Source organism: Macaca mulatta, chromosome 7, assembly GCF_049350105.2.
Source record: "Macaca mulatta isolate MMU2019108-1 chromosome 7, T2T-MMU8v2.0, whole genome shotgun sequence".
NCBI classification, from domain to species: domain Eukaryota; kingdom Metazoa; phylum Chordata; class Mammalia; order Primates; family Cercopithecidae; genus Macaca; species Macaca mulatta.
In genome coordinates, this window is record NC_133412.1 from 133,161,773 (window position 1) to 133,186,884 (window position 25,112).

Here is a 25,112-nt window from a genome sequence, read left to right on the forward strand (position 1 = left end):
TGTCTTGTTCCAGTCTTTAGAGCAAAGGCTTTCAATTTTTCCCCATTCATTATGCTGCTAGTCATGGGTTTTTCATAGATGGCCTTTATTATCTTGAGATATGCTCCTTCTATACCCATTTTGATGAGTTTTCATTATGGATATTGAATTTTATCAAATGCCTTTTTGGCATCTATTGAAATAATCATATGGCTTTTGTTCTTGATTCTGTTAATATGGTATAACATGTTTATTGATCTGCATATGTTGAGCCATCCTTGCATCCCTGAATTGAATCCCACTTGATAATGGTGAATGATCTTTTTAATGTGTTGTTACATTTAGTTTGTTAGTATTTTGTTGAAGATTTTTGCATTTCTGTTCATCAATTATATTAGCCTGTAGTTTTCTTTTCTTTTCTTTTCTTTTTTTTTTTTTCCACCTTGACTTGTTTTGGTATCAGGGTAATAATGCTGGCCTTGTAGAATGAGTTTGGAAGTATTCCTTCCTCTTCAATTTTTTAAAAGGGTTTAAGTAGTTGGTATTAGTTCTTTCTTAATGTTTGGTAGAATTCATCAGTGAATTCATCATCCAGACAGATCATCCAGACAGAACGTCAATAAAGAAACAGTAAAGTTAAACTATACACTAGATCTAACAGGCCTGACATTTATAAACATTTCACCCAACTGCTTCAGAATACACATTCTTTTCAACAGCACATGGAACATTTTCCATAATAGACCATATCTGAGGCTACAAAACATGTTTGTAGAAATTCTGAAAAGCAAATAATATCAAGTATCTTCTTGGATCACAATGGAATAAAACTAGAAATCAATAACAAGAGGAACCTTGGAAAATACACAAACATATGGAAATTAAACAATATGATCCTGAAGGACCAGTGGGTCAATGAAGAAGAGAATTAAAAATTTTATTGAAACAAATGAAAATGGAAATAAAACATACCAAAATATATGGGATTATGGCAAAAGCAGTACCAACAGGAAAGTTTATTGCAATAAATGCCTATATCAAAAAAGTTGAAAGGCTTCAAAAATAAACACCCTAATGGTGTGCCTTACACAACAAGAAATGCGAGAACAAGCCAAGCCCTAAATTAGTAGAAGGAAAGAAATAATAAATATCAGAGCAGAAATAAATGAAATTCAGGCTAAAAAACAGAAGATCAACAAAACAAAAAGTTGTTTTTTCAAAATATAAACAAAATTGACAAACCTTTAGCTAGACTAAGAAAAAGAGAAGACCTAAACAAATAAAATCAAAAATGAAAAAGAAGATGTAATAACTGAGACCTCAAATACAAAGAATTATTGAGAGTATTATGAACTATACTCTAATAAATTGGAAAACCTAGAAGACATGGATAATGTCTTCTTGAATGCATACAACCTACAAAGATCGAATCACGAAGAAATAGAGAACCTCAACAAACCCAATAACAAGTAATGAAATAGAGGCTGTGAAATAGTCTCCCATAAAAGAAAAGCCCAGTCCTTTGCCCACTTTTTAATAAAGTTGTTTGCTTTTTTCTTGTAAATTTGTTTAAGTTCCTTGTAGACTCTGGATATCAGACCTTGGTCAGATGGATAGATTGCAGAAATTTTCTCCCATTCTGTAGGTTGCCTGTGCACTCTGGTGATAGTTTCTTTTGCCATGCAGAAGCTCCTTAGTTTAATTAGACCCCATTTGCCAATTTTTGCTTTTGTTGCAATTGCTTTTGGCATATTTGTCACAAAACCATTGCCTGTGCCTATGTCCTGAATGTTATGGCCTAGATTATCTTCCAGGGTTTTTATAGTTTTGGATTTTATATTGAAGTTTTTAATCCATCTTGTCTTAACTTTTGTATAAGGTGTAAGGAAGGCATCCAGTGTCCATTTTCTGCATATGAGATAGCCAGTTTTCCAAGCACCATTTATTAAATAGGGAATCCTTTCCCCATTGCTTGCTTTCGTTGGGTTTGTCAAAGATCAGATGGTTGTAGGTGTGCAGTCTTACTTCTGAGTTCTCTATTCTGTTCCATTGGTCTGTGTGCCTGTTTTGTACCATACCATGCTGTTTAGGTTAGTGTAGCCTTGTGGTATAGTTTGAAGTCAAGTAGCATGATGCCTCCAGCTTTGTTCTTTTTCCTTAGGATTGTCTTAATTATTTGGGCTTTTTTAAAAAAAATAGTTTCCTCTAATTCTGTGAAGAATGTCAATGGCAGTTTAACAGGAAGAACACTGAATCTATAAATTACTTTTGGTGATATGGCCATTTTCATGATATTGATTCTTCCTATCCATGAGCATGCAATGTTTTTCCATTTGTTTGTGTCCTCTCTGATTTCCCCGAGCAGTGGTTTGTAGCTCTCCTTGAAGAGGTCCTTCATATTCCTTGTTAGCTGTATTTCTAGGTACTTTATTCTTTTTGAAACAATTGTGATTGGGAGTTCCATTCATGATTTGGCTCTCTGCTTGCCTGCTGTTGGTGTATAAGAATGCTAGCTTTTTTGCACATTGATTTTGTATCCCAAGACTTTGCTGAAGTTGCTTATCAACTTAAGAAGGTTTCGGGCTGAGATTATCAGGTTTTTCTAGATACAGGATCATGTCATCTGCTAACAAAGATAGTTGGAATTCCTCTCTTCCTATTTGGATACCATTTATTTGTTTCTTTTGCCTGATTGCCCTGGCCAGAACTTCCAATACTATGTTGAATAGGTGTGGTGAGAGACTGAAGGAGGATAGAGACATGATAACTTGTCTTGTGTCAGTTTTCAAGGGAAATGCTTCCAGCTTTTACCCATTCAGTATGATATTGGTTGGGAGATTATAATAGATGGCTCTTATTATTTTGAGGTATATTCCTTCAATAACTAGTTTATTGAGAATTTTTAACATGAAGGGATGCTGAATTTTATCAAAGGCCTGTCCTACATCTATTGAAATAATTATGTGATTTTTGTCTTTAGTTATTTGCATGTGATCAGCCACATTTATTGATTTGCATGTGTTGAACCAACCTTGAATCACAGGGATGAAGCCAACTTGATCATGATGGATAAGCCTTTTGATGTGCTGCTGGATTTGGTTTGCCAGCATTTTATTGAGGATTTTTGCATCAACAATCATCAGAGATACTGGCCTGAAGTTTTTTTGTTGTTGTTGTATCTCTGCCAGATTTTGGTATCAGGATGATGCTGGCCTCATAAAACGAGTTAGGGAGGAGACCCTCCTTTTCTATTTTTTTGGAATAATTTCAGTAGAAATGGTACCAGTTGTTCTTTGTACCTCTGGAATTAAGCTGTAAAGTTGTCTGCTCCTGGACTTTTTTTGGTTGTTAGGCCATCAATTACTGTCTCAATTTCAGGACTCACTATTGGCCTATTCAGGGATTCAATTTCTTCCTGGTTCAGTCTTGGGAGGGTGTACATATCCGGGAATTTATCCATTTCTTCTAGATTTTCTAGTTCGTGTGCACAGAGGTGTTTATAGTATTCTCTGATGGTTGTGGGGTCAGTGGTGATATTCCCCTTATAATTTCAGATTGTGTTTATTTGATTCTTCTGTCTTTTCTTCTTTACTAGTCTAGTTAGCAGTCTATTTTATTAATTTTTTCAAAAAAACACCACCTGGATTTCTTGATTTTTTTAAGGGATTTTCATGTCTCTTTCCTCCTTCAGTTCTGCTCTGATCTCAGTTATTTATTGTCTTCTGCTAGCTTTGGGGTCTGTTTGCTCTTGGTTTCTAGTTCTTTTGGTTGTGACGTTGGGTTGTTAACTTGAGATCTTTCTAACTTTTCGATGTGGGCATTTAGTGCTATAAATTCCCCTCTTAACACTGCTTTATCTGCCCCCAGGGATTCTGATACATTTCAAATAACTTCTTGATTTCTGCCTTAATTTTATTATTTACCCAGCTGTCATTCAGGAGCAAGTTGCTCAATTTCCATGTAGTTGTGTGGTTTTGAGTGAATTTCTTAATCTTAAATTCTAATTTGATTGTATTGTGATTTGAGAGACTGTTATTATTTCAGTCCTTTTGCATTTGCTGAGTAGTGTTTGACTTCCAATTATGTGATTAATTTTTGAGTAAGTGCCATGAGGCAATGAGAATGTATATTTTGTTGTTGGGGGCTGAAGAGTTCTGTAGGTATCTATCAGATCCACTTAATCCAGAGCTGAGTTCAGGTCCTGAATATCTTTTTTAATTTTCTGTCTCAGTGATCAGTCTAAAACTGTCAGTGGAGTGTTAAAATCTCCCACTATTATTGTGTGGGAGTCTAAGTCTCTTTATAGGTCTCTAAGAACTGCTATGAATCTGGGTGCTCCTGTATTGTATGACTATATATTTAGGATAGTTAGCTCTTCTTGTTGAATTGAACCCTTTACCATTATGTAATGCTTTTCTTTGTCGTTTTTTTATCTTTGTTCTTTTAAAGTCTGTTTTGTCAGAAGCTAGGATTGTGACACCTGCTTTTTTCTGTTTTCCATATGCTTGGTAAATTATCCTTCATTCCTTTGTTTTGAGCCTATGTGTGTATTTGCATGTGAGATGGATCTCTTAAAGACAGCATACCAATGGGTCTTGGTTCTTTATCCAGCTTGCCATTCTGTGTCTTTTAATTGGGACATCTAGACCATTTATGTCTAAGGTTAGTATTGTTATGTGTGAATTTGATTCTATTATCATGATGCTGGCTGGTTATTTTGCAGACTTGTTTATGTGGTTACTTCATAGTGCCACTGGTCTGTGTACTTCAGTGTGTTTTTGGAGTAGCTGATAATGGTTTTTCCTTTCCATATTTAGTGCTTTCTTCAGGAGCTCTTGCAAGGCAGGCCTGGTGGTGACAGTTCCCTCTGCATTTGCTTGTCTGCAAAGGATCTCATTTCTCCTTTGCTTATGAAACTTAGTTTGGCCAGATATGAAATTCTAGGTTGGAAATTCTTTTATTTAAGAATGTTGAAGATTGGCCCCCAATCTCTTCTGGTCTGTAGGATTTCTGTTGAAAGGTATGCTGTTAGTCTGATGGGCTTCCCTTTGTAGGTGACCTTGTCTTTTTCTCTGGCTGCTCTTAACATTTTTTCTTTCATTTTGACCTTGGAGAATCTGATGATTATGTGTCTTGGGGTTAATCTTTTCATGGAGTATCTTACTGGGGTTCTCTGAATTTCCTAAATTTGAATGTTAGCCTGTCTTGCTAGGTTGGGGAAGTTCTCCTAGATAATATCCTGAAGTATATTTTCTAACTTGGTTCCAGTCTCCCTATCTCCTTCAGATACCCCAGTCAGTCATAGGTTCAATCTTTTTATATAATCCCATATTTCTGGGAGGTTTTGTTCATGCCTTTTTATTCTTTTCTCTCTAATCTTTTCTGTCATTTTATTTTATTTTATTCGAGACAGAGTCTCACTCTGTCACCTAGGCTGGAGTGCAGTGGCACAATCTTGGCTCACTGCAACCTCCACCTCCTGGGTTCAAGTGATTCTCCTGCCTCAGCCTCCTGAGTAGCTGGGATTACAGGCAAAACCACCATACCCAGCTAATTTTTGTATTTTTAGTAGAGACAGGTTTCACCATGTTGGCCAGGCTGGTCTCGAACTCCTGACCTCAGGTGATCCACCCTCCTTGGCCTCCCAAAGTGCTGAGATTACAGGCATGAGCCACCATGCCTGGCCCTGTCTTATTTCAGAAAGATAGTTCTCAAGCTCTGAGATCCTTTCACTGCCTGGTCTATTCTGCTATTGATACTTGTGATTGCATTGTAAAGTTCTCATGTTGTGTTTTTCAGCTCTATCAGGTCAGTTACGTTTCTCTCTAAACTGACTATTCTGATTATCAGCTCCTGTATTGTTTTATTATGTTTCTTAGCTTCTTTGCATTGGGTTACAACATGCTCCTTTAGCTCAGCGAAGTTCGTTATTACCTTCTGAAGCCTACTTCTATCAATTCAGCCATCTCAGCCTCTGCCCAGTTCTGTGCCCTTGCTGGTTATTTAGTGTTGTGATCATTTGTAGGAGAAGAGGCACTTTGGCTTTTTGTGTTTTCAATGTTTTTGCGTTGAGTTTTTTCTCTTTTCTAGGGGCTTATCTACTTTGATCTTTGAGACTGCTGACCTTTGAGTGGGGCTTTTGTGGGGTCATTTTTGTTGATGTTGTTGTCTGTTTGTTCTTAACAATCAGGCCACTAATTATTAGGAACCATAGGGCTGCTGCAGTTTGTTGGGGGTGCACTCCAGACCCTAATTGCCTCCATTTTTCCCATGCCTGGAGGTATATCCAGTGAAGGCTGCAAAACAGCAAAGATGGCAACCTGCTCCTTCCTCTGTAAGCTCCATCCCAGGGTGGTACTGACCTGTTGCTGGCCCAAACACACCTGTAGGAGGTGTCTGGAGAACCCTGTTGGGACGTCTCACCCAGTCAGGAGGAACAGGATCAGGGACACACTTACAGGAATAGTCTGGCTGCTTTTGGTACAGCCAGTGTGCTGCATTGGTGAGAGACTCTTCCTTGTCTGGACCTCCTGGACTCTCCAGAGCCAGCAGGCTGGAAAAGCTGAGTCAACCAAACAACAGAGACACTGGCTGCCTCTCTCCACAGGAGCTCCATCCCAAGGAGAGATCAGGGTTCAGTGCTTATATGTAAGCCTGGCTGGAGTGACTCAAGGCCCCCCACAAGGGGGTCCCACCCAGTCAGGAAGAATGGATCAGGGTGCCCCTTAAAGAAGCAGTCTGAGCATCATCTTGCAAAGCAGGTGTGTTGCAGTTGGGGGGAACCCTCCTCGTCCAGACCACCTGGACTCTCCAGAGATGGCGGGCTGGAACGCTGAGTTGACCAAACCACAAAAATGGCCGCCACCCCTTCCCAAGCTGCCTCTGGTTTCAGGCAGACTCACCCTTCACCCAGGAACTGCCTCTGGTTTCAGGCAGACTCAGCCTATTGCCCTTGGCTGGCTGGAATTCTAAGCCAGTGGGTCTTAACTTACGAGGTGCCATGAAACTGAGGCCTGCAGACTGACACTGCTTGGCTCCCTGGATTCAGCCCCCTTCCTAGGGGAATGTACAGACAGATCTGCTGCCTTGCCAGAATCCCAACTCTGGAGTATATAAAACTCCTGGGTCTCTGTGCCTAAGTAGCTACTCTGGCAAGACTCCACACTGCTCTGTGTATCAGACCCAAAGCCCTGGAGACATGAGCTCACAAGGGGATCTCCCCATCTGTGGGTTGCAAAGATCCATGGGAGAAGCATGGTTTCCTGGGCATGATGGCACACTCACCACTTCCCTTGGCTGGGGATGGGGGTTCATTTGGCTCTGTGCCACTCCCATGTAGGCTGTCACCCCACCCTGCTTTTCTTTGTTGTCCATGGATTCAGTTGATTGCCTAGTCAGCCCCAGTGTGAGAACCTGGATATTTCAGTTGAAGGTGCTGAGTTCACTCACTGCTTTCACTCTTCTCTGTGAGTGCTGCAGACCGCAGCTGCTTCTTATCAGCCATCTTGGCCCACATTCAGGTCTTTTTTCTATATCCTTTCCACCATTGTATGCCTTTTAATTGGAACACTGAGATCATTTACAGTCAGTGTTATTATTCATATTAAGAACTTACTACTGCCATTTTGTTGCTTGCTTTCGTTGTTTTGTAACTCCTTCCTTTTTTACTGTCTTCCTTTGTGGATAAGTGATTTTCTTCTTTTTTAGTTAAGTGTTTTAATTTGTTGCTTTTATTTTTAATGAATCTGCTATAGGTTTTTGCATTGTGGTTACCATGAGCTTAAAAAAATTATACATATAACAAGTTATTTTAAACAGATGACAACTTATCTGAGAAGATAAATAATAGGAATGACCGGGTGTGGCGGCTCACACCTGTAATCCCAGAACTTTGGGACGATGAGGCAAGTGGATCTCCTGACATCAGGAGTTCAAGACCACCCTGACCCAACATGAAGAAACCCCGTCTCTACTAAAAATACAAAATTAGCCAGGCATAGTGGCACATGCCTGTAATCCCAGCTACTTGGGAGGCTAAGGCAGAAGAATCACTTGAACCCTGGAGGCAGAGGTTGCAGTGAGCTGAGATCATGCCATTGCACTCCAGCCTGGGCAACAAAGGCAAAACTGTCTCAAAAAACAAAAACAAAAACAAAACAAACAACAAAAAACCTAGAAAAAAAAACCAGAAACAAAGGAAAAAAACACACAAAAATTCTACACAACTCTATTCTCTGGCCCCCTAAATTTTAACTTTCTTTCAATTTACATGTTTTCATTTTGGGATTTTTGTTTTTTGTTTTTTTTTGTTTTTTTTTTTGAGATGGAGTCTGGCTCTGTCACCCAGGCTGGAGTGCAGTGGTGCGATCTTGGCTTACTGCAACTTCCACCTCCCAGGTTCAAATAATTCTCCTGCTTCAGCCTCCTGAGTATCTAGATTTGGTCTTTTGAGGCAATTTTCTATATCTCGTACATGGTCTTCATTCCTTTTCATTCCTTCCCCTGCCCTGCCCCACCCCTGTAAATTTTCAAATAGCAAGTCTTTGAACTCATTGATTCTTTCCTCTGCTTGGTTATTTTGATGTTGAGAGCCTCTAAAGAGGTTTTCAGTTCAGCAAATTTATTTCTTAGTTCTAAGATTTCTATTTGATATTTTTTAATTATTTCAATTCCTTTGTTAAATTTTTCTGATAAATTTCTAAATTGCTTTTCTGAGTTATCTTGGAGACTACTGAATTTTCTTAAAATTACTATTTTGAATTATTGGTCAGAAGCTTGCAAATCACCATCTCTTTAGGGTCAGTCACTGGATTTTTGCTTTAGCCTTTTGGGGAGGTCATGGGTCCCTGTCTACTATTGTTTCTTGTGAGTATACATCTATGTCTTTGCATTGAAATATTAATTATCTATTCCAGTTTTCTCTGTCCAGCTTGTTTTGCTTTTTATTAAATATATTTGTTTAGCAAATCTTCACTGTTAGGTTGCTGCCTGCCTTTTGGTTCTGGGTGGGGTGGCACTTTAAGGCCAAGTTCACCTCAGCTCTAGTAACTGGTCAGAGCACTGCCTATCTCAAATGAGGGGCATCCCAAAGGGATTATCCTGACAGTGTGGGAAGGCTTTTTAGGAGCTTGTGACAGGGGACCAGGGGAATGTACCTCCTGCAGCCACTTTTATTTGGCATCTACTTTGGCCAAGTTACAGAGCAGAGTTTCTGGGCTGGGGATGGTAGTCTTGCCTCCCCTGTTTGTCTCTGCCTATTCTCAGAGATATTTCTCCCTTCAGGCAGTCATGATGCTACCCACAGGTTAACACAATGACAGGTCTCCTGCTAGGGAGCCCGAGAAGATGGAGAAGATGACTGATCACCTCCATTTTACTTTTTCCAGGGTATAAACCATGAGTTAAGGGCAGATTTTCTACGCAGTTGGTGTCTGGCAGGATTCTGTGGAGGGGTAGCGGGGCAGGAGGGATCATGTATGTGGAAGGCTGGTTCTCCTGCCATCTACTAAGAGTTTTTCCACTTCTCTGTGGCCCCGGGAACTGTCTTATCCTCTTTCTTGAGCTCTGGGTTGTTGCTGGTGAAGATCTCAGCACTGCATATTTGTTTTCTGTTTTTTATTGGGGGTGAGAAGCCAGCTTGCCTCTTTGCTACCATTTTGGAACCAAAATCCTCTTGTGAATTTTTGAAATGTTCATCATATTCATGTTTTTGTCACCTTTTTAATGCCTAAAATTGTCCGTTTTTCTTTCTCTTTTTTATTGTTGATGAATCCTGCTACAGGCTTGTCTATTGTAATACTTTATTTAAAGAGCCATATTTTGGCTTCATCAAGTGTGTTATTATTTTGTTTTCTATTTCATTAATTTCCACTCTTTATTATTACCTTCTTTTACTTTGAGTTTGCTTTTCAAAAAAATTATTTTTGGGGGGATGGTGAGACAGGAGGATCTCTTGAGGGCAGGAGTTTGAGACCAGCCTAGACAACATAGCGAGATTTGTCTCCACAAAAAATTTCAAAATTAGCCAGGTGTGGTGGTGTGCAGCTGTAGATCTAGCTACTTGGGAGGTTGAGGTGGGAGAATCACTGGAGTCCAGAAATTCGAGGTTACAGTGAACTGTGACTGTATCACTGCACTTCAGCCTGGGCAACAGGGTGAGACCCTATCTCTTTAAAAGAAAGAAAGAAAGAAAATGAAAGGGAGGGAGGGAGGGAGGGACGGAAGGAAGGAAGGAAGGAAGGAAGGAAGGAAGGAAGGAAGAAAGGAAGGAAGGAAGGAAGGAAGGAAGGAAGGAAGGAAGGAAGGAAGGATGGAAGGAAGGAAGGAAGGAAGGAAGGAAGGAAGGAAGGAAGGAAGTCAGTCTTAAGTAGGATACCTAGCTCATTAATTTTCAGTTTCTTTTCAGAATCAGTCAATACATTTTAGGTTATAAACTGCTGCTTTAGCAACATCCTAAAAGTTTTGATATGTAATATTTTACTGCTTCTTATTTCTTAAAATCTACTTCCCAAAGCATTTCTTCTTTAACTCATGAGTTACTGAGGGAGACGTGACTGTCTATATTAATTTCAAATCTATAATTTCTAGTTATCATTGTCGTTTATTTCTAATGTTATCATAATTTAGTCAGAGAAAACAATCAAAGGAAAACATAAATTTCTTGGTATTTATGAATTCTGCTTTGTGGTCTAGAATCCAATCAAGTTTTTTTTTTTTTTTTTACTCGATTTTATGTATTAGCGATCTTTCTCCATTACTGTATATATAATCTACTATATATATTTTTTAAGATAGTTTATTCATACTTTCTGGATAGTTTCTTTCTTATTCTGTTTCTTTTTGTTTGCTGCATACTATCTGTGTCAGCAATCCCGAAGATCACTCTCATGATCACAGATTTGCTAGGGGGACTCATGGGACTCAACATATAATTGTACTCATGGCTAAGACTTATTACAGTGACATAATAAGGATACACAGCCAGATGATAAGGGAAGGAGACACAGGGAGATTCTGGAGGAATCCATGGACAGGCTTTCTTTTTTTTTTTTTTTTTTTTTTTTTTTTTTGAGACGGAGTCTCGCTCTGGCGCCCGGGCTGGAGTGCAGTGGCCAGATCTCAGCTCACTGCAAGCTCCGCCTCCCGGGTTCGGGCCATTCTCCTGTCTCAGCCTCCTGAGTAGCTGGGACTACAGGCGCCCACCACCTCGCCCGGCTAGTTTTTTGTATTTTTTAGTAGAGACGGGGTTTCACCGTGTTAGCCAGGATGGTCTCGATCTCCTGACCTAGTGATCCGCCCGTCTCGGCCTCCCAAAGTGCTGGGATTACAGGCTTGAGCCACCGCGCCCGGCCGGACAGGCTTTCTTATGCTCCTTCTCTTCCACAAGGAGTCACACAGAGCATACTCTTCACACAGTGAGAAAAATGCTGCAACTTGTATGTTATGTTTTTGCCCAAGGTAGTCCATTAGAGACTCAGCAGTCAATGATTTTGTTGGGGGATGGTTACACAGGCACCCTTTTCCTATCATGTACCAAAATTCCAGACCCCAGAAAGAAATGAGGTAGAGCATAAATCATATTGTTCGTATTAATAGTCCAGGCACAGTAAACTCCCCTTATCAATTAAGGAATGGTGGGAACACTCACAAAACACCAAATACCTAACACCAGCAACAGCTATCCTTGCAAGCAGACCCTTCTGAAGTTAACAACCTCAAGCCAACTTTGTTATATCCCTCTCAAATTTTTAGAGTAGGTTGATACTATGAAGAGATGGATCATATAGTTCAGTAGGTGTGTGTTGAATTAATTAGATAGCGCCCGTGGGAAAATATAAGTTTCAAAATAGTTACTTTTAAGTGAACTTCCCTAATGTAATCCTATTCATGAGTTTGGATTGCCTGTAGTTAGTGAACAATACTGTTACTTTAAAAGGAGGCTGAACCTCTAAATGGTAGTCATAATTTAAAAAAGAATTATTTATTTGACATAATAGGAAATTGAGTAATTTTTCAAAAAGGTAGCTCATTATCTGTAGTATCTATTACTATAAGTTAGCTATTATTTGTCCTCTTTGTTGCCTATGTTAAATTTCCTTCTCTATACAGGTTAATCTTTGAAATAAAAGTTTTGTGGGAATAAATTGTTATGTTTAACTTTATTCAGATTTGTAGAAAAATGCTACATCGCCACATGCTCATATTTCGACTGCCTAACTTACAGATGTTAGATGGAAGTCCTGTGAATTCAGATGATAGGGCAAAAGCTGAATTTCACCTCGCTGAACTACAAGCAAAGAAAAATTCGGTAATAATTATATTATTTACAATTTTCCTTCTGAAGCACATTAATTATTAGTAAATGAACATTTTATTATATCTTTTGATTCAAATGTTTAAACCTATGGTGTTTTTGATGAGGATGATCTTAGTATCTATTTAGTGATTACTATCAAAGGCAGCTTGATTTGGTGAATAGAGCATGCGTGCACACACACATACACACACATACATATATAAGTCAGGGAACATCCTTTTCTTAATAGCATACTTCATACTCTGACATAAGGGAAGTTATTTAATATTTGTATGCTCAATATGTCAGATGAGGCTAGAACATAGGAAACTATAACATATCACTTTCATAAATAGAAACTAACAATAAAACTATTTCCATTTAGGCACACAGAAAGGGAAGGAAGGAATTCTGAACTCAACTCTCTGGATTGTGTAGTTTATCTAAGAAAGGAGATGTGTCCCTCTATCTGTGTGTTTTGTCAGGATAATTGGGCTTTTTACTCAGGAGCCCTAAAATGTATCTGATCATGGTAGGAAAGAGATTAAAAGAGAGAAGAAATAATAAAAGCATGTCATTTGAAAATTCCGTCTTTGACCACCTAGTTTCTTCATGACCATCTTCTAAAAACTAAATTTAACACAGAAAATCTATGGTTTTTGAACAGAGAGGTCACATTGTTAGAATGCTGTGGTTTGAGAAAAAAGAGGCTGGAAGGGGAAGGGAAACCAGCCAAGAGAGATGTTATGAAGACCTGGACCACAGTAGAGAATATAAATGAATCTCTGATGTAAGTGAAAACCAGAAACCAAGGACATTAGAGTCCATGAACAGAGGTGACTTTAAAAACATTATACTGAATAGGAAAGAGCTAGGACTACCATACATGCTCTAACGGACTTTCACTGAACTCACCAGATTAATTCCAGTGACACTCCCAATTCTAGAACACACTCAACTTTTGATACTTGAGGCTCCTCTCTAGTCCACTTCTGCCTTCAGCAGTACATTCATATACTTATCAAGAGCTAACTGTATGTCAGTTCTTTTTATTTTAAACAAACACAGGAACTCTAAGTGCAAATTTTAAATTATTATTTCTATTTGTCTATGAAAACCAAATGGAATACTTTGGAAAGTCTGGATAAAGAGCACTCTCTGTCTCCTCACCCCTTCCAACACCCTCCCCCATAGGATCAAATTAGATGTGGGAGAAAAAAACAAAATATGAAGAAAATGATAAAGATGCAGAGAAAACATGTAAGGAAATTATTTTTAAAAGCTAGACAAATTCAAAGTTCGGATCTTTTCCACATGCCTTTAAATTCTCACTACTTTAAAGAAACCAAAACTGGAAATTGTAGACAAAATAAGATTATGATGTTTCCAAAAACAATCACATAAAAAATACCAATCAAGGGACCCTTGCCTACAGAAAAAGCCTTGGTCCTTCATCAAAAGATTGATGAATGCATGTACTTTTACATATATTTTTAAGATGAATATCAATTAGACAATGATTCCCCTACTTTTTTTTTTTTTTTTTTAGACGAAATCTCGCGCTGTTGCCCAGGCTGAAGTGCAGTGGCATGATCTTGGCTCACTATAACCTCTGCCTCCCGAGTTCAATTGATTCTCCTGCCTCAGCCTCCCGAGTAGCTGGGACTACAGGCATGTGCCACCATACCAGGCTAATTTTTGTATTTTTAGTAGAGATGAGATTTCACCATGTTGGCCAGGCTAGTGGCAAACTCCCGACCTTGGGCAGTCCACCCACCTTGACCTCCCAAAGTGCTGGGATTACAGGCTTGAGCCACTACACCCAGCCCCCTTACTTTTTTATTAACTCTTTTAAAATTAATCTTGACATTTTTTGATTAACCAAAGGGCTTCTATTATAGGTCAAAGTGGCTACAGAGACTTGTGTGACTTAAAAAGTTATACAATGTTTTAAAAAGATTATTTAGTTTAGGCAAAGGAAATTGATTCATTTATGGACTATATCTACAAATTTTTTTCTAAAAACTATGGTTTCCAAAAAGAAATTTAGCCATTGATCTATATGATGTAACAAAAAAAGTGCATCATTTAATGCCATCTACTCAAATCCTTGTCACAGGCCCCAGTCTTTCAAAAGAGAGCAAATGGTCAAATAAAATTTAGTTCAGTGATTTAAGATGATTTCTTTCCTTTTCCCTTTTTTATATTCCTGAAGCAGGTCACTTCTTGAAAAATGTATGCCACCTGTATTAGTTTCATATTGCTGCTACAACAAATTACCACAAATTTAGTGGCTTAAAATAACATACTGTCTTACAGTTTTGAAGGTCAGGAGTCTGAAAACCGGTATTAAAGGACTAAAATTAAAAATACTTGCAGGGGCCAGGCTTGGCGGCTCATGCCTATAATTCCACCACTCTGGGAAGCTGAGGCAGGTGGATCACTTGAGCCCATGAGTTCGAGTGCAGCCTGGGCAACATGGCAAAACCCTGTCTCTACAAAAAAAAAAAGAATTAGCCAGGCATGATGGCACATGTCTGTAGTACCAGCTACTCAGGAGGCTAAGGTGGGAGGATTTCTTGAGCCTGGGAGGTGAAGGTTGCAGTGAGCCAAGATCGTGACAATGCACTCCAGCTTGGGTAAAAAAGCAAGACCCTGTCTTGGGGAAAAAAAAAAAAAAAAAAGATTGGCAGGGCTGCATTTTTTCTGGAAGCTCTAGGAGAGAATTTACTCTTTGCCATTACCAGCATCTAGAGGCCATCTGCATTCTTTGTCTTTTGGCTGTCATCCAGCAATGCCATCACTTAGACCTCTGCTTCCATGATCACTTCCCCTTCTCTCTGACCTTCTGCCTCCTTCTACCTCGATAATTCAGGATAATTTCCCCATCTCAAAACCCTTAATCACACCTGCAAAGTACTTTGCCATGTAAGGCAAGGTTCACAGGTTTTGGGAATTAGGATGTAGATATGTTTGGGGGAGGGGCATTATTCTTCCTGCCATACCACTTATGTGAGGGCTCCAGTGAAAGACCTACGAAATTACCATATAAAAATTCATAAATTCTGTTTTAAGGTAATGCAGGCTAAATTGAAAAGACATAAAATAACCACTTAGAACTTTGACGATCGCAGTTTTCATATAAAATTCTTTAAACGTTGGTTTAATTTAGCATTTAATTTGGCATAACTCAAAATTCAACCAATAATTAATACTTTACTAAGGGGTTTGTTTGTTGGCTGTTCTTTTCTATTTATCATATAGTGAACTCAAATATTCCCCTTACAGTACTATGATGTCATCTTCAGTTATTCTAGATACATATTCTTGCTATTTAAATCAGTGCTATACATAGGAATTTAACCATCTTTCCACTTAGTTATTCTGTATGTAAATACTTCATTAAAATTATTTTTTATTTGTCTATATATGGTTAGTAAAATAAAGGGGGTATTTGAAATCTTTATTTTAGAGAATTTTTTTTAGATTCAACACTAATTATTTTCAGGACTAGAACAAAATCAAGCCATTATTTCTTTTAACTAGCTGTTCAGGAGACTCAAGTCCAGAAAACTTCTGAAGTTTATCAGTCAAATGTGTTTGTCTTTGTCTTAGTTGCTACTGGCCTTTCTTTTTAACAGCAAATATGGAGGAAATAAATGAAATCTAAAGTTCTTTTAAACCAAAATATTTTGGGGGTTTAGTTTCAGAAGAAAATTTGACAGCATTCTAGATTAGTGATGGGAAGAAACTCCCAGAAAGGAATTCATTAGGGAATTTAGGACTGACCAGCTTTAGTAAAAGGACTAATAATACCTTAGCATTCATTATAAAGCAGCATTCTTGGTAACACTTACTGAAGTATGAGATTAAATAGGTAATTTTACACAAACAGAAAAGGCCTCCATCTCTAAATAAGCTGAATCGTACGTTCAGAATTCACACGTATAAACAAGGTCAGTCTTAATGAAAGCAGAGAAGGCATACATTTCTAGGGGAAGCAAGAGTCTCCTGCCTAAAATATTTTTCTCCTCTATTTGCTGATTCCTGAAATTCTTAAAAAAGTCCCTTATTCCTCAGCAGGTGTGAAATGTAAATACTATTTAGAGAGTTTTACTACATTCACTAAAATTGATTATCATAAGATGCTTTTCTTAACTCCCATTATATTTACTGTTTGTTCTGAAAACTAATTAACTGCAAGTCATCTGATTAGGTAATGTGAAAAATATAAAGATTTCGAAAAACAACTTTTACCTTCCAGAAATTCTATTCACACAAAAAAAGAAAAAGTATTACAATGGGGAAGTTTTAATTCTTATGTTCTTAGTTCCATACTTACCTTGTTAAGACTCTTTGGAAAGGGCGAGTTGCTGTTAAGCACTAGATTCTAATGATGGTACAATGCAGTCTGAAAAAAAAAAAAAAGAACACAAGGTTCTGAGGGAGGTTTACTCCCCAAAAAGCTCTGCTGATTTTACAGGTTTTACCTAGTACCAATTCTGAGTTTAGGCAAGCAGGTAGCTCCTGACTAAAAAAAAAACGTTGATTGTCAACTCAGACTTATTATAAGGATTAAGCCTATTGATCTGAGTTTTGGAGATGAGATGTTATTAACTTTTATTTTATTATGTAGCTTATTCCTGTTACCCACTGTCCTATGGATGGCAGATCATTTGGCCAAGTGAAAACTCCTCCCATAAAGGTAACAAATGTAATTCTGCCTAGTGGATTCAGCCATTGCTTGGGATCTGACGTCACTTTAACTCCTGAAGTTGAAGGTATTTTGACAAAGAATTTCAGATAGAATGTAAAAGAATCACTTCATTTGAAATAAAAATATCACTTTAATTTCTAATATTACTTAAAATTCCTTTTCACTTACATTTCCTAAAATTGCATGTTTGTTCAAGTTTCCTGTGGCCATTTTGATTTCAGAGATTATAGTTTTATTATTTTTAGTTTTATTATAGCTTTTTTTGTACTCAGCTACTAGTATGTTGTGACTAAACATTTGCTTACTTGCAATGTGAACTTTGTGATACTTGAACAGTTATTTCCTGACATATCTTTCCAAAGCTTTTATTTCATTTCATGGATGTCAAAGCAAACAACTACTAAAAGCAGTTCATTAGTGCATCCTGCTAAAAGTGGAAATCAGAGGTGTAAAAGCATAACAGAATCCTGGGGTACAAAGGATATTTTGCAGAGAGATCTCACTTTCCTCTTGAAATCATAAGAAAATATTCATTAAGCAAATACTAGAGAAGAGCTTCAAGAGGTGGAGTTTTAAAACAGGTAGTATATTAAAAGAACAAGCATGGAAGCGGTTTATTCTCCTGTATAAGTTTTAGTTCAAGTTTAGAATAAGCCTGTTCCCTAATTCCACATCTTTTCTGGTTATCATTTTGGCAAAATTGGGGGTAACTACTCCTTCTCTGAGGGCTTACCTCTTCCATTCCTTCTGACTTCTCATTTGACCTCAGACCACTCTTAGACAATAAAACTGAACATCACAATAATTATAAAATGATCTAAGAGCCTACTATAAAAAATAGCAGATTGTTCCATGTGTTTAAAGTTTTTTAAAGAAACCCAGTAAAAAACAAACCAGCATAATTTACTCCATTAAGATGTTATATTTTGTCTCATTTTTCATACTTATATGTCATTATGACTTCCAGGTTTTAATAACAATGAAGATTGTTATGCTTTTGTCTACAACAAAGATTGTTATGCTTTTGTCTACAGTAAAATTGGGCATACCAAATTGTTATTACCTCGTTAACAGAACAAAGTCATCTTCAGGAATGTCATTATCTTTTTATATTTTTTAATAGTTTAACCCTGAATTCATCTTCATAACTTACTTCTCAGATACTAACTTACTTCTCAGGTAAAAGCATACTTTGTCTTACTGCATTTCACAGATACTGAGTTTTTTACAAATTGTAGGTTTGTGACAACCCTGCATCAAGCAAGTCTATTGATGCCATGTTTCCAACAACATGTGCTCACTTTGTGTCTTTATCACATTTTGGTAATTCTCTTACTATTTCAAACTTTTTCATTATTATTATATTTGTTATGGTGATCTGTGATCAGTAATCTTTTTAAGTCAATTAATAACCCTATAATGACCTCTAAGGAAGGAAGAATCTCACATCTCTCACTTTAAATCAAAAGCTAGAAATGATTAAGCTTAGTGAGGAAGCCATGTTGAAAGCCAAGACAGGTTGAAAGTTAGGCCTTTTGTATCAAATAGATAGCCAAGCTGTGAATGCAAAGGAAAAATTCTTGAAGGAAATTAAAAATGCGACTCCAAGGAACACATGGATGATAAGAGATTGAAACAATCTTATTGCTTATATGGATAAAGTGGTCTGGATAAGATATCAACCAGTCACAACATTCCCTTAAGCCAAAGCCTAATCCAGAGACCCTAAATCTCTTCAAGTCTATGAAGGCTGAAAGTGGTGAGAAAGCTGCAGAAGAGACGTTTGAAGCTAGCAAAGGCTGCTTCATGAGGTTTAAGGAAAGAATCATGAACTATTGTATCAGACAACATAAAAGTGTAAGGTGAAGCAGCAAGTGCTGATATAGAAGCGGCTGCAAGTTATCCAGAAGATCTAGCTAGGATCATTGATGAAAGTGGCTATACTAAAAAAGAGATTTTCAATGTAAATGAAACAGCTTTACAAAAGAAGATGCCATCTAGGACCTTCATAGCTAGAAAGGAGAAGTCAATGTCTGGCTTCAAAGCTTCAAAGGACAGTCTGACTGTCTTGTTAGGGGCTAGTGCAGCTGGTGACTTTAAGTTGAATACATTGCTCAACTTAAATAAACCATTGCTCAACCATTGTAAAACTCCTAGGGCTCTTAAGAATTATGTTAAATCTACTGTGTCTATGCTCTATCAATCTATGCTCTATCAATGTACAAAGCTTGAATAACAGCACATCTGTTTACAGCATGGTTTACTAAGTATTTTAGCTGACTATGGAGACCTAGTGCTGAGAAAAAGATTGCTTTCCGAAGACTACTGCTCACTGACAATGCACCTAGTCACCTACTAACTCTGATGGAGAAGTACAAAGAGATGAATGTTGTTTTCATGCCTGCTAACACAACATCCATGCTGCAGCCAATGGATCAAGGAGTAATTTCAAGTATTATGATTTAAGAAGTATATTTTGTAAGGCTGTTCTAACTACCATAGATAGTGATTCCTGGCCGGGAGTGGTGGCTCACGCTTGCAATCCCAGCACTTTGGGAGACCGAGGCAGATCACAAGGTCAGGAGATCGAGACCATCCTGGCTAACACGGTGAAACCCCATCTCTACTAAAAATACAAAAAAATTAGCCAGGCGAGGTGGTGGGCACCTGTAGTCCCAGCTACTCGGGAGGCTGAGGCAGAAGAATGGCGTGAACCCAGAAGGCAGAGCTTGCAGTGAGCCGAGATCGCGCCACTGCACTCCAGCCTGGGCGACAGAGCAAGACTCTGTCTCAAAAAATAAAATAAAATAAAATAAAACAAAATAAAATAGTGATTCCTCTGATGGATATGGGCAAAGTAAATTGAAGACCTTCTGGAAAGGATTCACCATTTTAGACGCCATTAAAAACATTTTTAATTCATGAGAGGAGGTCAAAATAGCAACCCTAATGGGAGTCTGGATGACTTTGAGGGGTTCAGGACTTCAGTGAAGGAAGTAACTGCAGATGTGTGGAAACAGCAAGAGAACTAGAAGTGGAGCCTGAAGATGTGACTGAATTGCTGCAATCTCATGATCAAACTTGAATGGATGAGGAGTTGCTTCTTATGGATGAGCAAAGAAAGTGGTTTCTTGAGATGGAATTTACTCCTGGTGAAATGCTGTGAACACTGTAGAAATGACAACAAAGGATTTAGAATATTACAAACTTAGTTGATGGAGCAGTGGCAGAGTTTGAGAGAACTGACTCCAATTTTGAAAGACTACTGTGGGGAAAGTGCTATCAAACATCACGTTGTACACAGAAATCTTTCATGAAGGGAAGACTTGATCTATGCAGCAAACTCCATTGTTGTATTATGTTAAGAAATTGCCACAGTCATCCCAGCCTTCAGCAGCCACCACCCTGATTGGTCAGCAGCCAACAACACTGAGACAAGACCCTCCAACAGCAAAAAGATTACAACTCGCTGAAGGTTCACATGTTCATTAGCATTTTTTAGCAATAAAGTTTTTTGTTTTTTTTTTTGTTTGTTTTTTTTTTTGAGACGGAGTCTCGCTCTGCCGCCCAGGCTGGAGTGCAGTGGCCGGATCTCAGCTCACTGCAGGCTCCGCCTCCCGGGTTCACGCAATTCTCCTGCCTCAGCCTCCCCAGTAGCTGGGACTACAGGCGCCCGCCACCTCGCCCGGCTAGTTTTTTTTTTTTTTTTTGTATTTTTTTAGTAGAGACGGGGTTTCACCGTGTCAGCCAGGATGGTCTCGATCTCCTGACCTCGTGATCCGCCCGCCTCGGCCTCCCAAAGTGCTGGGATTACAGGCTTGAGCCACCGCGCCCGGCCGCAATAAAGTATTTTTAAATTAAGGTATGTACAGTGTTTTTTTAAAACATAATGCTTCTGCACACTTAATAGACTACACTATAGTTGTAAACATAACTTTTGTATGTCCTGGGAAACCAAAAAAATGTATGTGACTCACTTTATCGCAATGGTCTGGAACCACACCCACAGTATTTTCGAGGTATGCCCGCTACTTTCTTCAAGATTTGTTATGTGCTGAAAAAGTCCTGCAATCTCTTTCCTATTTTTTGACTGTGCTGCCCCAATTTTTAAAAGTATAATCACTTTATCTGCACATTTATTATAGCATGCAGGTCTGGATATTTATATGTTTAAAATATTATCTAGGAAAAATCAAACTGATTCACTACCTCACAGAAATTTAAGCCACATCAAGTGCTAAAAATACATCCTAATTCTATATTTTTATTTGAAATTTTAAACTCACTTTATGAAACATGTATAGCATATATTCAGCTGAAGGACAACCAAACTATATTGCTTAATGCTTATGTTAATGTTTCCCACTGTTTCATAATTTTAATTTTTCAAATTTCTAATTTCTAATTTCAGACAAAAAAAACAAGAATGCTGGGATTCTGACAAATAATCCTCGGAGCATCCATGCAGAAATAGCTTTCCAGCAACTCAGAGGGATAGGTATCTCTCCATCTGTTTTATCACATCAGAATATCGCATCTCCGACTGCACAAATATACCAGAGCAACCAAGATGAGAGAAGGTAAAGCTATTTTCTCTGTGTCTTAATATTTCTCATCATTAAAAAAGTACTCTCCATATTTGCTAGTCATGTATAAAAACAAGAAATATTGTTATGTACTCATATATTTACTCTGGGAACTAGAAAAAAACTGTCAGATAGCATAAGGCTTCTTAATTACCACATTCACCAAACCTTTCCCAAAGTCCGGTGTATTTACATAATAATTGAAAAAGGCTGAGAAATGGCTATGAAGGTCAAATAATTCAGAGTACTAGTGCTCACTAGTGAGGGAACAATGAAATAGCTACATGGGAACTACTTTAATTGTATCCTCTACCAACTCTGCTCACTGAATTTGCAAAGCAGTTCGCTTTAAACAGCAGATAAATTCAACTCTCTGAAATCGTGAAGGCTAAGAATTTTGTAAATTCTTCCAATTTCTTTAAAATTCCTACTTGCCTCCTTCTCCAGTCTGAATCTAGCCTTAGAGCCCAGCTCAAAGCCTAAGAACCTTGCTAGTTCTCATTAAGAATACACTCTTCTGCTCAACACTTGACTTCTTAGAGTCCACCTGTCCCCCATTTTCCTGGCATCCATGCTCCTGCTCATCTGTTAAAATGACCTACTCCAGCAGCAGATCTAGCTCTTGCTGCACTGACTCTTCCTGATGTAATCAGCCATGTCCCACTGAGTCCACAGTTTTTGTTTGTTTGTTTGTTTGTTTGTTTTGAGACAGAGTTTCACTCTTGTTTTCCAGGCTGGAGTACAAGGGCACAATCTTGGCTCACTGCAACCTCCACCTCTTGGGTTCAAGCAATTCTCCTGCCTCAGCCTCCTGAGTAGCCGGGATTACAGGCATGTGCCGCCATGCCCGGCCAATTTTTAGTAGAGACAGGGTTTCACCATGTTGGCCAGGCTGGTCTTGAACTCCTGACCTCAGGTGATCCACCTGCCTCAGTCTCCCAAAGTGCTGGGATTACAGGCGTGAGCCACCACTGGGATCATTTTATCTTTTTGAAATTGCACACATCTAAAATACAGAAATTATTTATTGCAGAATTACCTTAAGTTAGCTGATCCATTACAAAATTAAGTCACCACTATTCGACTAATTAAATCTTACTTCTTGCAGAATTTCTGGGAGCAACTTTCCAAGATCAAATCGAATGTAACTGCCTAAAGAGAAATGAGCATACACCAAGAAACTTAACTGTTTAGTAGTTGTACAAAAACTAGCTGACAGTGGTCAGTTAAAAAAAGAAAAAAAAGATAATCATGTTACTTAAGTTACTGAAGCACTTCAGTTCCATATGAAGATAATCTATTACCCTTCATGAACTTGATTTAATATCACCTCTCTTAAACTTTCTTTATGGTTATCTTCAGTTATTTGTTTAAATTTCTATATCATAAAAATCATGAACTATTACATCAGACAACAATCTGAAAAGATAAAAGTGACATGAAACAAAGTCCAGAGAACTGAATGCTTAGTTCTGGTATTAGAAACATTTAGTCATGAAACGTCATTATGGCATGTCATAGGAAGATACTAAGAAAAGATAACTTTAGGAAATAGGCATACTTTCATTTGTAGAGTATCTATTCATTTGCGATTACATAAAACTAAAGCACATTTCTTACCAAACACAACTATTACTAAAGCAAGATGAGTTTTGCTAGTTGAACTACAGATTGGTTTTTAGGACTGTATTTTTTTTAAAAAATACCCTCAAACCAGATCTGCCCTCAAAACTGTTTAGAGATGCAAATTGTGGGCATCAATAGTAGTTTCTAAATGTGGCTAACTATGGGTGCAACCAGTCCTTCATGCTCTAAGAATAAAAAAAGAGCCCGATTTCATATACAAATCACTAATTACACCTACAGTGATATAATTTTACAAGTAGTTTCAGGTTGAAGAGAACACGTATCCAAACTGAGTGGACACATTTAAAAATATGACCTTCGATAATTATATTTCACCAAAAAGAACTTTTCTAAACTATTACATTGCATAGTAGTAGGACATATCACAAATTAATCAAATGTGGTTATGAATTTGTTCGTTACAGTTATTTAAATTGATAACCAAATTGCCAGTCATATTTTGATGTAAATGAGCTCCATGATTCATGAAGTATTCTATTTAAAATGTTAAAGTTATTGGTTCAACAGTACATGTAGTTTCATAATATTTTATACTTTTCTTACACGAAAATAAATTACTTTAACTAAAATATGTAGACTTTATAATCTGTCTGGAAATAGTTTTAAAGGTATTTTGGAGATGATATAATTCCAATGTCTATGCAACAATTTTGTATTTTTATTTTTTAAATGTTGTATGTCTATAATTTAATCATGTAATATTTAAAATTTCAAACCTAATTACAGATTGATTTTGCTCTTCGTAATGTGTGGTTTTTAAACAACTATTACACTTAGATGGAAATAGGATCTTTTGTTTAAAAACAACTGTGCAGTTCTTAAGATGTCCAGAAGATGTCTTTGTTGCCCTTTAGTTTTGACAACTGCTTTCATTACAGTGTTGTGACAGTCTACTCTTCACTATTTATTACTAAATTGGCACATCTGTTTTTTTCTTTTATGATCACATATACATTAAATGCTGAAAATATGTTACTTTTATAATGGAAAGTGTCTTAAAATAACTAAGTGGGAAAATAAATGTAATAGGTTTCACTGCAGAAAAATGTTCAGAATAGAAATACATAAAGCAGAAAAAACATAACTTACACTGTATTCACTTACCATTTTGGCATATTTTCTCTTAGCCATATTTCCTATGGACTTTTAATATATTTGAGATCTTCATGTGATTTTTATGTACATATTGTTAAATTTTGAGCTATTTATAATTCTTATAAATTGTTAATTAAATTTCATCTGAGCGGGGTGTGGTGGCTCACACCTGTAATCCCACACTTTGGGAGGCCGAGGCAGGCAGGCAGATCACAAAGTCAGAAGTTCAAGATCAGCCTGGCCAATATGGTGAAACCCCATCTCTACTAAAAATACAAAAATTAGCCAGGCATGGTGGTGCGCGCCTGTAGTCCCAGCTACTAGGGAGGCTGAGGCAGACGAATTGAGCGAGACTCCATCTCAAAAAAAAAAGAAAATTCATCTAAATTTCTGAGTAGCTGGGATTATACCACCATGTCAGATGCAGTGGCTCACGCCTGTAATCCCAGCACTTTGGGAGGCCAAGGCGGGCGGATCACCTGAGGTCAGGAGTTCAAGACCAGCCTGGCCAACAAGGCAAAGTCCCATCTCTACGAAAAATACAAAAATTAACTTGGAATGGTGGCACACACCTGTAATCCCAGCTACTCAGGAGGCTAAGGCAGGAGAATTGCTTGAACCAGGGAGGCACAGATTGCAGTGAGCTGAGATGGCACCACTGCACTCCAGCCTGGGTGACAGAGCGAGACTCCATCTCAAAAAAAAAAAAAAAAAAGAAAAAGAAACTGTAAAAGACTGTAAACTATTCATCAAGGTATTTCACTTAGATAAAATGTATAATTTATCTAGTAAA

General features: G+C 37.8%; 1 protein-coding gene across 1 annotated transcript in view; it reads left to right on the forward strand.

Annotated features, from left to right (window-relative positions):
* The window catches only part of LRRC9 (leucine rich repeat containing 9), a 142,592-nt gene extending 119,807 nt beyond the window's left edge, over positions 1-22,785 (forward strand). The window contains exons 30-33 of the mRNA XM_015143805.3: positions 12,146-12,286; positions 16,911-17,055; positions 21,403-21,571; positions 22,686-22,785. Of these exons, the coding sequence (XP_014999291.1) occupies positions 12,146-12,286; positions 16,911-17,055; positions 21,403-21,571; positions 22,686-22,725 (495 nt within the window). The 3' untranslated portion in view covers positions 22,726-22,785. The remainder of the gene's footprint in view (positions 1-12,145; positions 12,287-16,910; positions 17,056-21,402; positions 21,572-22,685) is intronic.
* Positions 22,786-25,112: the final 2,327 nt, after the last annotated feature.